The sequence below is a fragment of the Tamandua tetradactyla genome, chromosome 12, assembly GCF_023851605.1.
Source record: "Tamandua tetradactyla isolate mTamTet1 chromosome 12, mTamTet1.pri, whole genome shotgun sequence".
In the NCBI taxonomy this organism is placed as follows: Eukaryota; Metazoa; Chordata; class Mammalia; order Pilosa; family Myrmecophagidae; genus Tamandua; species Tamandua tetradactyla.
Genome location: NC_135338.1, coordinates 26,674,396 through 26,687,481, shown reverse-complemented (window position 1 = coordinate 26,687,481; position 13,086 = coordinate 26,674,396). Strand labels below are relative to the sequence as shown.

Genomic DNA, 13,086 nt, shown 5'->3' with positions numbered 1-13,086 from the left:
GGAAAGAGAAGCCCACGCAACAAGAGACCGGCTTTGTGCAGTACTCCGGAAGCCTGCACTGCCGGGAACAGGCTTAGGAGCTTGTTTGGGGGTTTTCTGGGGCCCCTTGGCTAGGGGGAGCATCGCCTCATCTTTCCCAACAGGTAGTTTGTCCTCTCACTGTTGGTATAGATGTATGCGTGACTGCTGGTTTAAACTCATGTCCTTGTCCTTGCTCCATATTATCTAAGACTTATTTTACACCTTAAGACCTTTTCCCTATGTATCTTATTGATTCTCTTGCTAATTCTTTCACACATTTATTTAAAATATAATGTGTCCCTTTTTTGTCTTGCTCTTGTTCCTTTTTATTTTGGAAACATGGTTTTTTTCTTCCTTCTGATACATGAATACTAAGCTCCAAACCCTCAACCCCACCCTGTAATCTCAGAGAAATGGGAAGTCCCCTCTGTCCTATCCCAGAAGTCTGATGTAACAATTCAATGTATGTACTTCCAGACTTTTCTTACATTTGCATAGTTAATTTTTAAAAATAGGTAATGATTAAACACAGTACAATATTCAAAAGAAACAAAAGCGTATTCAATGAAAAGCCAATGCCCCTCCCCCTGGAGAATCCACTGCGCCCCACGCCCCCACCCAGTCCTTGCATCCCTCCCAGGGGCATGCTGGCATGAAGCCTTAATGGACTGCCCAGTAGACTAATACAGGGGTCTGGTTTTGAGGGGTGGGAACTGGCAGTCTCTTTAAAAATATATTTTATTATTATATGTCTAAAAATTTTTGCCATTTTTAAGTGTACAATTCAGTGGCATTAATTGCATTTACTGTGTTGTACCACCATCACCACCCTCCATTACCAAAACTTTTTCATCACCTCAAACAGAAACTCTGTGCCCATTATGCATTGGCTCCCCTTCCCCTCTTCTCCCAACCCCCATAACCTCAAATCTACTTTCTGTCCCTTCTCCCAACCCCTGTAACCTCAAATCTACTTTCTGTCCCTGTAGATTTGCCTATTCTGGATATTTCATGTAAGTGGACTCGTACAATACTTGTCCTTTCGTAACTGGCTTAGCATAACGCCTTCAGGGCTCATCTATTTTGTCACATGTACCAAAACTTCATTCTTTCTGTGGCTGAATAATATCCCATTGTTTGCATATACCATATTTTGTTTATCCATTCATCTGTTGATGGACGCTGGGTTGCTTCCACCTCTTGACAACTGTGAAGAATGGAGCTGACCCTATTGAGAATGAAACACTGGCCACGCTTTGATCACCAAGATGCACCGGCCCTGTGGAAGCAATTGGCCTTCTCTGACAAAGAGCAGAGCCACCCGTCAGAATAGAGCCTACATAGGAACAGATGATGTTCCACTGGGTGCTCTGATTGTGTCTTTTAATTAGGTGCTTTATGATGGGAAGAGTTGCTGGGCTCTAGCCTGTGAGGAGCAGGGGGAGGTTGAGGGGACTTATCTGAAGTTGCATGCATGCTTAGCCGAGCCAGGACCGGGCCCAGGCTTCCTGATCTGCCTGAACAATAACTCCCCTGGAGAGAACCGTGGCTGAAGTTAAGCATCCATGACGCCGGGGAGTGGGAGGATGTCCTGGGAGGGTTGTGGTCAGCACATGAGGGCCTGGTCTAGTAGCCGGTGAGGTGACACCTCTGCCCCACCACTCACTGCACAGTCACCTCATTTGACTGCAGGTGGGACATCTGGTTTAGCCTGCTGCACAGCCAGTAGAAAAAACACCTTTGTCACCGGAGGCTTCTCTGGTGAGGTCAGCCAAGAGTGGACTTATGCACTAGGCGAGTAAACATTGAAAAAGGAGAGTGCTAACAGGGAGAAGAGGGAGGGAAGCAGTTCATTAAAACCAACCATGTTCACAGACAACTGGGCAAAGTAAGGGAGAAATAAAGTCATCGATTCAGTTATAGGAAGCACTGTTTGCATTTTGATGTGTTTTATTTTGGTCTTTTTTTTTTTCTTCTATTTTTGTGATTACTTACATAATTGTAGACCTGCAATTTTGTATCATGCTTTTTAAAATATGTAAGCATTTTTCCATAGCAATGTATAGTTTCTGGACCTTTCATTTTGGCTATGTAATATTCCATTAAAAGAATGAACCATGATTTACTTAACTGTTGCCTTATTGGTATAATTTTGGGCTATTTCTGATTTTTTTACCTTCAAATAGTGCTGGCAAGAACATCTTCATGCTCACATCCTTTTCTTTATTTAACATTCCTTGTCCGGATAGAGCTCCAGAATAGGGCTAGGGGTTTATGTGCCCTTTTTAGCTTGCATTGTTGGAATGAGTTCACCTTGGCAGGTTGTTTTCGGGATCTCCTGCTTACAGCGGTGTGTTAGGTCCTTTGTCATTGTACCCCTTCTAACAATGGGGATTCTCAAAAACTTTATCTGAAAAATAGGGAAATCAATAGTACCTGTCTCAAAGTGTTGTGAATATGCAAACGTGTTAAGGGAAGTAAACCACTTTAGAAGAGGATGTAGCACATAGCAAGTGCTCAATAAATGTTAGTTGCTATTGTGATTACTTATAGCATATATGTTTGTTTCCTCTAGAATAGGGCTCCATGGGGTAATTTCTGGTTGTCACACCTGGGGATGGGAGGTGTTGCTACTGCATCTAATGGTTAGAGTCCAAGGGTGCTGCTAAATGTCCTACACTTTACAGGACAGCCCCCCAGAACAGAGAATTACCTGGCCCAGATGTCAGCAGTGCTGAAGTTGAGGAATCCTTCTTAGACATATAAATGTGTGACTCTCTCTCTTGCTCTAACTGAACTCCTCAAACATGATTCTAAACCAACATTTTAAGGGCTGCCTCAGGCTCTCCTAGAATTAGAATCCATTCCCGAGTACCCCAACAAGCATGTACCTTTGGTGCAGGTAACTCACTGTGCATCCAGTTTTGGTCTATTCTTTATTATATTGAACTCTAATCTTCCCTGCCCTGTCCTGTCCTCTGTCCTGGTAGTAGTGGCTACCATTTACTGAGCCTTGTCTGGGGGATTGTGCTCAGCATTTCCCATGTGTTATTGCTTTGAATCCTTACAACCTTCTCAAGTAGATTCTATGATTGTTCCCATTTTACAGATGTGGAAGTTAAGGGTTAGAGAAGTGAAATCACTTGCTCAAGGTCACACCAGGGCTGAGCTGGGCCTGGATCCAGACTCTAGAACCCATGCCCCTCACCTTTGGGTTGTGCCACTGCCTCATTCTGCCCTCCGGCTGCCAGCAGCAAGTTGATTCGCTCATCCACAGGGGCGGGCACCTGAGCCACCTCTTCTCTAGGTCAGAGGCCCAGTACCTGGAGTTGATACTTCAAAGGCATGTTTCTGATCTGCTCATCATCTGGAATGGTCTCCTACTTCTTGACAATGACCTGCCTGCCTCTCCCATGGCCAACTCTACTGATGTTCCGTTAACTCAGATTCTTGCCCGGAACTACCCAATTTTCATCCAGTCACAGTGATCCCCTTTCTATGATACCCATGAGATTCAGCCCACCCTTCTGGTCATTTAGAATCTCAGCTTTGGTTTTGCCTCTACCTTCCAGCTTCCCACCCTTATCTGTACCTGAAGCCTATGTCCCCCAGAAAATTCATGGAGCTGGGAGTCGGGAGCCTGAGTTCTGGGTCTAGATGTGAAAATATCCAGCTGTGTGGCCTGGGAAAGTAATTTGCCCTCTCTGGCCCACTGTTATAAAGTAAGGGTTTGACCTTGGTGATGGCTAAGGTCTCTTCTGGCTCTAAAATTCTCTGATGAAATGTATTTCATAGCGTGGACAACAGTAAAATAATAATTATAACTCTCTAATTTGCAGGGTTGTATGGCATGCTAGGTGTAGACTCATACTTTTTCCACTGAGCTGTAATGGTTTTATTGCTGTGATAGTAATAATAGGTGATTACTGAGCAGTCATTATGTTTCAGGCTCTCTTCATTGCTCTAAGTGGATTGTCTCATTAAATCCTCCAATAACTCCATGGGATAGGTGCAATTATCACCCCCATTTTACAGGTGGATACATTGAGGCAGAGCCAGTGTTAAGTCTCTTGGCCATGGTCACTGGACTGGCCATTGATGGAGCTGGGCATTCACTCCTCTTTAGAGGGACTGAGTCCTTCTAGTCTCATGAATTGTTGCTCTGTTGAGTGAACCTGAGTAAGCCCTGTGACCCTCCCATGCCCCAGCCTCTGGCATTTTACCAGCCCCCTAATTCTCCAAGCCCAAGGCTCTGAATGCTGCTTGACTTTAAAGCTCAGTCCCTGACTCATGATTATGGGATAATCCTCTACACCCCAAATCTTTGCTGGGTATGATTACTCAGACATCCTTTCAGAATCCAAAACTTACACAATAATAGTGGTGGTAACAACTGCTTCTTGTGGACTTACTATATTTCAGACACATTAATGTTATATTTTGTTACTAATATAAACTAGCAGTATTAATATATTAATATTATTTTATCTAATCTTCATTACAGCCCTACCTGATAGATGCTGTTGTCCCCATTTTACAGATGAGAAAAGTGAGGCACAAAGAGGCCTGTGTGGCTAGTGCCTCGGAGCTAGGGAGCAGGAAGAGCCTGTTCTCAAAAGCTATATGGCTTTTCAGCACACTTTAAAGGAAATATATCGTCATGGTGCTTATTAAGAAAATAATGGAAAGATGTTTGAGGAATCTGGGACAGCAAGACTGTGAGGCCCACGGAGATGGTAGACAAAGGTGCTTCTTTCCATGCCCACTCCATGGACCCCAGCCTGGCCTCAAGCCCCCTGTTGGAACTGGCCTGGCCCATTTGGAAGTCTGCACTGTAGCACTGGAGAATTATACTCTTTGCCACTAAAATTACCTTTATTCCAGATTAGACATGGGGAGATGCTTCAGGTTCAGCAAGAGCTTCAGCAGGGTGTCCTTTTTTTCTCCCAGCTGCTCTCTCTCTGTCCAGGGTCCTGGGTGAGGCTGTGCAGCCTGGCTGGCGGTGCGCGAAGGGTGGGAGGGGCTGCTGAGAAAGGAAAGAGCCGCAGCCCCGCAAGCTCTTTCCAGCATGGACTTTGACCCCAAAGACTCTTTCTGAGACCCCTCATCATCCCTGAGGCCATTTCTGAAAGAGAGTGGGCCCATTGAAGGCCCATTATCTCCTCCTGCCTTCTTAGCCTGTGATCCTGAGTGTGGCCTGAGGAGGGTGACCAGGATGAGGCTTTTAGAGCAAGAAAAAGGTCAGATAAGGACAAGCCTGGGTGGGATTGAGGCAAAAAATGAGGCCTATACCCTTTATTTCAATGTAGCTGGGCCAAAACCTTGGGTAGACAGCTGCCCACTGCACTGGACACCCAGGCCAGCGGCATGGGTCTTGCTGGACCCTTAGGGCCATGTTAAGGGGCAGGTACCCCCTTTTTGTCATAGTGGGGAGGGGGTGAGAACCAGAGCCCGAGCCTCCCCAGCAGGCCTGCCCTGTGCCCGGGGAGAGAACGTGGGGGCGTGGTGTGCACGGAGGGCCTGTGCTGCCTCCACTGAGCTCTCCCCACCCATGTGTGCCAGTGCCCCCAGCCGGGGCCCCCCAAGGCCACTGCCACCAGCACAGCTGCCCACCCCCCACAGCACCTTTCCAACTCTCTCCCATGAACACATCGGCAGTCATTCAAAACAAGTTCTTCAGACAAACCAGTTGTCATCTGAGAAGCAGAGGACTGGAGCTTTGAGGGGCGAGAGCTCAGGGCAGGCGGTGGGGGGCTGGAGGCAGGGAGGAGCTGCCGGTGGGTGTAGAGGGACCACGAGGCTTCCTCCTCAGCCCTTCTGAGCCCTTCCTAAATGAGTCCTGATTTTTATGAAGTGCTTTCCTATCCCCATTTTGCTGTTAAGGAAACTGGAGCGTAGGGAGGTTGATTTGCAGGTCACACGCTAGTCAACAGCGGACCTGGGAACCAAACCAGAGCTGGCCGACCCCACAGTACATGTTCTCAGTCTCTTTGTCACCTCCACCTGCTCCTGCTTTGGCCTGAGCTTCGTGGTAGGTGCTGCTTGCTGGGGAAAGGTCCTTTTCCTGTTGGGGAGGGGCTGGGGGCCCCTCTTTGGCATCTGAGGCAGTAACCTGCTGTGGGGGCCGGAGACGAGGGACTGGGGCTTTTTTTTTTTAAATGTATTTATTTATTAATTAAAAACAAAATTAACAACAAACATACTAAAACATTAACATGTGATCATTCCGTTCTACATATATAATCAGTAATTCACAATATCATCACTTAGTTGCATGTTCATCATTTCGTAGACCATTTGCATCGATTCAGAAAAAGAAATTAAAAAAAGACAGCAGAAAAAGAAATAAAACGAAAACAGAAAAAAAAAAAGATCATACCTACCATACCCCTTACCCCTCGCTTTCATTGATCACTAGCATTTCGAACTAAATTTATTTTAACATTTGTTCCCCCTATTATTTTTTTTTATTCTATATGTTCAACTCGTCTGTTGACAAGGTAGATAAAAAGGGAGCATCAGACACAACGTTTTCACAATCACACAGGAGGGACTGGGGCTTTTAACAAAGCTCGGTTTCCACCATGACCCCCGAACCAGCAGGGCTTTGTGTGTGAGCCTTGAACAAACACAGGTGTGTTTTTGCCTCCCAGGGCTCGAAGCCCGGCTTCCCCAGGAAGTGAGGCTGGCTGCTTTCAACAGTACTTTTCCTCTTTCAAAAGCTTTTACAAAAGCAGCCCCTTCTTCCTTCTTCTTGCCGCCAACCACCCTTCACGGCTGGGCAGTAAATAGTAAAACAGCCTCTACGTGATGCCAGGCGCTTCCCACCCGAGGCTGGCCACCTCGGACCTCAAGGAGTCCGTCTGCATCGCTGGGACTGTCCCCATGCCCCTGGGGTCAGTAGAAAACCCTGGTTGAGTGTGGGCCTAAAAGGTGTGATGAGGGCAAGCTAGGTGGTAGTAAATGAAGAAAAGACACCCCCTCCCACTGTGAAGGTACAATGTGATGACCCCTGGATGCAAATGCAAATGTGGACAGACAATCTCTGGGAGGGAATATGCAAAACATAAAATACTTATCTTAAAATGTTTAAATTTTTAAATATTGTTTTACAACAACAAAAAAGCTATGAGATGAAAATAAAAGCTAAGTATCAGGTTTGCAATGCTACTGCTAGAAGAAGGGGTCCCCAATCAATACCCGACCTTCCTTACATGCTGCATCCTTTTCTTCTGAGGCATCCTCTGCTTCCAGAGGGACCCTAAGAGTGCTGTTTGTTCCATTGTGCCCCTACCCTCATATCACCCATAAGGTGTGAGTTGAGTTTCCTGGGACCTCACTTACACCTCCGCTTAATCACCACATTTTTACAGCTGCTAGAAAGCCGATCACGCAAGGGTGGGGATTATTTGCTGTTCTCTTCATTGCTATATCCCTGACTCTTTGCCTGGGCTCTAGGGAGATGAAAGCAAACCTTAAGTCCCTGCCTTCAGGAGCTCTCAAGTGGAGAAAGGGATGGGGGAAAAGGGAGAGAGCTGGTGGGGCCAACAGTGGGCCAGGTAATCCTCATGCAGTGGGATATGGGCAATGATGGGTTTAGTGCAAAGTGCTTCGGTTTCATGCATTCAGCCTAGACATGGCAGGGGATTGTCAGGAAGCCTTCCTGGAGGAGGTGATGTTATAGCCCAACATTGAAGGATGAATGTGAATTAGTCAAGCAAGATGTAAAGAACATTCCAGGCTGAGGAAGCAATATATGCACCCTGCCCACTTCCAATCTATGTGCCTGTCTTCCCAAAGCTTTGACATAAAGACATATACACCCCTATTCTATTTATCATGGGAGTGGGCTACATACAGAATGCAGGTGTTTGCAGGGAGAGAGAGGTTTTCTTGTACTGGTTAAGTTCCTAGTGAAAATGACTGAAAGATGAGGCCCAAAGTTATGGGGGGTGGGGGAGTGTCACAGCTCCCTACTTATGTGGATCGATATCTCCCCATCTCTCTGCTCCCCCTTCTTCTTGGTCTCAGGCTCTTCAACACTTGCTCATAAGCCTTAGCATCCATTTCTTCACCCCTCATAATCACTTGTGTGCTATTCCTCCCAACCCCTGCCCACTGCACTTTGGAGTTCCACAGGGCAGGAGGAAGTGGTAGGTGGTCATGAGTCTGGTGACCTTTCCTAGGAGGAGGATTGTTTCTACTGTGGCTGCTCCTATTATGATGAGTAAATACGCTCACCCTGGGGACTCTGCAGGACAGGTGGAGGAGAGTAGACTGACCCTGACTTTGGGTGAACTGAATGTCAGTCTTGAGCATTTATGGGCCCTACTGAGTGGGTTTCCTACCTCCTCAGGACCCATTAGATGTGTTGTCCATTGAGATGACCACACCAGTCTGTCCATGTGCTGTGCAGAACAGCTGGAAAAGCGGCCTGAGGCAGGAAGGTTCTGGGGACCCATCGAGGCCCTCGTTGGGGGCCGCTGCCCATGTGACTTGGGGAGAGACTGAACACTCGCTCTTCTTTCCCTTGTGCAGACATTCACGGCGTGGTGCAACTCCCACCTCCGGAAGGCAGGCACGCAGATCGAGAACATTGAGGAGGACTTCCGGGATGGCCTGAAGCTCATGCTGCTGCTGGAGGTCATCTCAGGTGAGGTGAACCATTGACTGTGGGACTCCCAGGGCAGAAGTGATGCTAAGTGAACCCCTGGCCCAGGATAAGGAGCTGCCTGCTGGGTTCTGCAACGTTGAGATTGCTGCCTTGATACCTCTGCTTCTGCTCTGAGTCCTTGGCTCTGGCTGGCTTTGGGTCATTTGAAGGAATTGAGGATGACATAGATTACTCAGACCAGGAAACTCGGGCTCGTTCCAGGCTCTGCTGCTGGCCATCCGTGTGTCCTTGGACAAGTCACTTTGCCTTTCTGCCTCCACATTCTCCTTTGCAAAAGGAAGGGATTTGAGATGGTCATGGAGGTCTGAGGTCCCTTGTCATCTAAGGTGCTAGAATTCTATAGTCAAGAACTCAGTCACAGGTGACTTAGTAAACCTTGGCTCCACTACTGCCTACCTAAACTGAAATAATCCCAGGCCCTTATCCAGTCTACAACTAGGGATTTGGATATGCTCCACTTGAATGCACATCTCAGTTTTCTTTGCAGATATCCTTCTCCACTGTCCCTTAAAAGTTGATGATTCTCAAGATTCTAGCCTTGGTTTTTACACTGGGCAATCTTAGTTACTTTCTTCATTTTTCCTTCCTCCTTGATACGGTGAGTCCCAGACTTAGTCTCAATCCAGACCTCTCCCATAAGCTCCCTCTTAAATACTGACTCTTGGGCTTCTCTATTCAAACTTGACATGTCAAAACTACTCACCACTCCTGGCTCAAGCAAACCTCCTTTTCCTCCTGTAGCCTTTATCTTCTTCTTGATAAATGGTACCACTGTCCATCCAGTCTCCTATTCCTAATCTAGGAATCATCTTTGCTCTTCCTCGCTCCACTTTCTAGCTTGGCATTCAGGTCTGGTACATTCTATTTCTTTTTTCTATAAACCGTGGCATCAGTGCAGGCCTTTGTCAGCTCTCACCTAGATGATACCACAAAGGCCTCTCACCCTCCTCCCAGCTCCTCTCTTTCCGTTGTAGTCCATCCTCAATACTGCAGCTGGAGTGATTGTTTGACAACCCAAATACGGTCATGCTATTCCCTGCTGAAAACCCTGTAGTGCCTTCTCAGAGCTTTGAGCACTCAGTCCCAACTCCTTAGCATGGTTTGCCAATGCTTTGTGAGCTGGCATCTGCTTTGTTTCCAACTAACACTTCCCCAGAAAATATCAGATCCCTGCCAAACCAAGAGACATGCAATAGTCCCCAGATCATGTGCCTTCCTCTGACCTCTGTACCTTTGCACAATCTCTGCCTTCTAGAATGCCCTCCCCTACCTTCTTCTACAATACCCCATTGTTTTTTTTGTTTTCGTTTTTTTTTTTTTTTTTTTTTTAACTTGGCATTACTTTTTTTCATCCTTCAACTCAGCTCAAGGGTTTCCTTCTGGAAGGCTTCCCAGACCTCCCCACCCCAAATCTGAGTTGGCTACCCTCTGCTGAACTCCTATAACACCTCACTAATTCCTCTCGTGCCATTTATCATGTGGTATCATCACGCTTGACTCACGTGTTTTCTCTCCCCCTCCACACTGAGCACTTTGGGCAGGGGCTGTCGCAGCTCTGTGTCCCATGTGCTTCCCGCTGAGGCTGGCCGATAGGCAGTGCTCAGCAATGTTGGAATGTCGGACGCGTGGAGCTGCGTTTCTCTGGATCACCCGCAGCGCATTCCCACTGAATGGGCTGGATTCCCAAGGGGAATCCATGTACTTCTGTGCAGCAGGTTCGTCTCTGTCTCTGGGCTGGGGAAGACCTAGTTAGTGAGGTGTTGCCTTTTCTTCCTTTAAAGCGTCGCTGGAGCTGGATGGGGTGCTGTCTATAGAGGTTTTCAAAGTGTGGGCCTTGGGGGACCCACAGCAGAACCAGCCGGGCTGCTTGCTCAAAATGTAAATTTCCAGACCCCGCCTCAGACCTCCTCACTCAGAAACTTGAGGGGAGGAGAAGGGGGTGGGCACTTACAGTTAAGTTTCTCCATTTTTTTTGGAGATTTTGGAGCTGGGTGAAGTCTGAGAGCCGCTGTTCTAGGCCTAGGAAGCCTCCATTGTCTTGGTTAGAGAATTCCTGTGCAACAGAAGCAGATTTCCAGGAGGGGTGTGGCACTGCTTCCATCCCTCCATGCAGCATCTCCTCTGGACAAAAGTAGGGTGGGATACCTTATAGCTGCCGTAGTTCTGGAGAGGCAGGGCCTTGGAAAACCATGGATGGAAAGGCTTAATTTAATAATATAAAAGCCATCTGTGCTTCCATGGTTGCTAGGGGCCAAACCCCATCTGTGACAGGAAGTCTGCTCTTCTCCAGAAATTGGCAGGGCGCTGGGGGCTGGAAGGCCCGCTGCGGAAGCGCTAGCTCGGACTGGGTGGGCCTGGCCCAGCATCACAGTCCCACCCTCAGCGTGCTGGGATGGCAGCTGGGTGGTCTGGAGATCATGGCAGATGCAAGGTCCTGAGATTCAGGCTCTCAGATGATGGTTCTTAGCTTTTTGGAGTCTCTGACCTCTTGGGCACCCTGGAAGCCTTGGGCCTCTTTGCCAGGTGTGGACACCAGCGTTGCATATATAAATTTTCCCAGAGTTTTAGGAGGTCCTGGATGCCAGTTTAACCCCTCTGTTCTGGGATAATAGTGCACATAATGGAGTGTTCGGAAAACCAGCTCCTCTACCCATTTCCTGTAGCTTCTGACTTTGAAGCCTGAGCAACAGAAGCGTCTGCATGGAAACTGGAGGCCTGGAGAGGTGCGGGGGGTGGGGTGGTGGGGAGGAGCAGGAGTGGAGAGTTGGCTTGGCACTGACCCACGGGTACTCGAGAGAGGCTGTGTAATAAGACAAGAGTGTGGTTCCTTCCCATCAGGGATGGAGGCTCTGTGGGCATTGCCCATTTAAACACCCAGGAAACTTTTTAGAAATGCTCGAGAGTGACTCACACCCCATCTCAGGGCAAAATAATCTGAACTAGAAGGAGTTCAGGGGCTTTGCATGTGCTGTTCCTGCTGCCTTGCTTGTCATTCCCTGCAGTCCTTGCCTGGCTGCCTATTCAGAGGCCTTTCCTGACCACTGTCTCAATTCCTTCTTCTATTCCCCTCTCCTCCTTTGTAAGAGCATCGAAACTTTTGATATTTGTTCAATTGTATATATTTATTTATGTACTTCTCTATTGACGGTCTCTCTTCTCTACTGGACTTTATAAGTGCAGGAAGGCAAAGATCTTTCTATTTTGAGCTGCACCAATGCCTGGCATGTATTCACAGCTTAATGAACACTCTCTGAGGGGGTGAAAGCAGGATGTGCTTTGGATGTGCGTGCTGTGAGAGCATCCCTGGCTCCTGCATAACAGGATCTCAGCTGCCCTTTGCTCCCTCTTGGTCGAATCAGGTGAGCGCTTGGCCAAGCCGGAGCGAGGCAAGATGCGGGTACACAAGATCTCCAACGTCAACAAGGCTCTGGACTTCATCGCCAGCAAAGGGGTCAAGCTGGTGTCCATTGGAGCTGAAGGTGAGTAAGGCCGGCCCCTGGCTGCTCTGTGGAGCCTGATTTCCTCGGTCCTTTCTGCCCCTGACTCCTGGGCTGACACATCACTGGGCACTTTTGGAAGCAGAGCCCCGCGCACCTCCACCTGGTGATCTAGGGGGGGTCTTCATTTAACAACTGCACTTTCCATCCAGCCTTTACTCCTTCCTATCCTCACCCCCTACCCCCGTTTGTTTATGTATCATCAGTGGCTGCTTTTGTGCTCCAATGGTCACAGAGCCAAAAATATTTACTATCTGGCTCTTTACAGAAGAAGCTTTATGGGGGACTTTAGGCTCATGTTTGAAGCAGGGACAGGTAGTGCCTTACATCTCCCAGCAGTCCCTTCAGCTGGGAGCCTCCAAAGGGCAGAAGCTATATCTTCTGCATCTTGGGGTTCCTATCTCCTGGCCGTGTGAGCACAGTGATGCTCAGTAAATGTTTGAACCAAGCAGGGTAGTTTGCTTTGTGATCAAGAAATCATTCTCTGCCTTTTAATAGGAAGAAAAGAACGATTTGTTCTGTATAGAGGAATAAGGACTTGGCATAAAAGGTTTTCACTTAGTAGGCTTTGAAGGCCAAAGAAAATTCCGCTTGGGTGGTCTGATATAAGTTCAGATACCATGGGGCAGGGAGGTGAGCAGGGAGTGAGCAATAGGGCTGGGTGGAGACTGTGGTGAACTGGAGAGAGCATGTCCTTCTAAGTGTGCAGCCACTACATACATCTAACCAATTGTTGCTGTGTGGGACTATAGGTACAATGTTGCTACATCTTCCAGTTTTTCAAAAGAAGACAGAAATCCAGGTATTTGGAAAGGAAAATTTGGCAATAGCTTTGGAAAAAAAAAAGACTCTCTGAGCACCAAAGAGGAGGAAGGGAGAAGAGGTGGAAGAAAA

At 47.6% G+C, this 13,086-nt stretch overlaps 1 protein-coding gene across 6 annotated transcripts in view; it reads left to right on the top strand.

Annotated features, from left to right (window-relative positions):
- Positions 1 to 13,086, top strand: part of ACTN1 (actinin alpha 1) — a 94,605-nt gene that overhangs the window by 41,888 nt on the left and 39,631 nt on the right. For all 6 annotated transcript variants that reach the window (XM_077122823.1, XM_077122825.1, XM_077122821.1 and 3 more), the window contains exons 2-3: positions 8,560 to 8,679; positions 12,060 to 12,174. In XM_077122823.1, the coding sequence (XP_076978938.1) occupies positions 8,560 to 8,679; positions 12,060 to 12,174 (235 nt within the window). The remainder of the gene's footprint in view (positions 1 to 8,559; positions 8,680 to 12,059; positions 12,175 to 13,086) is intronic.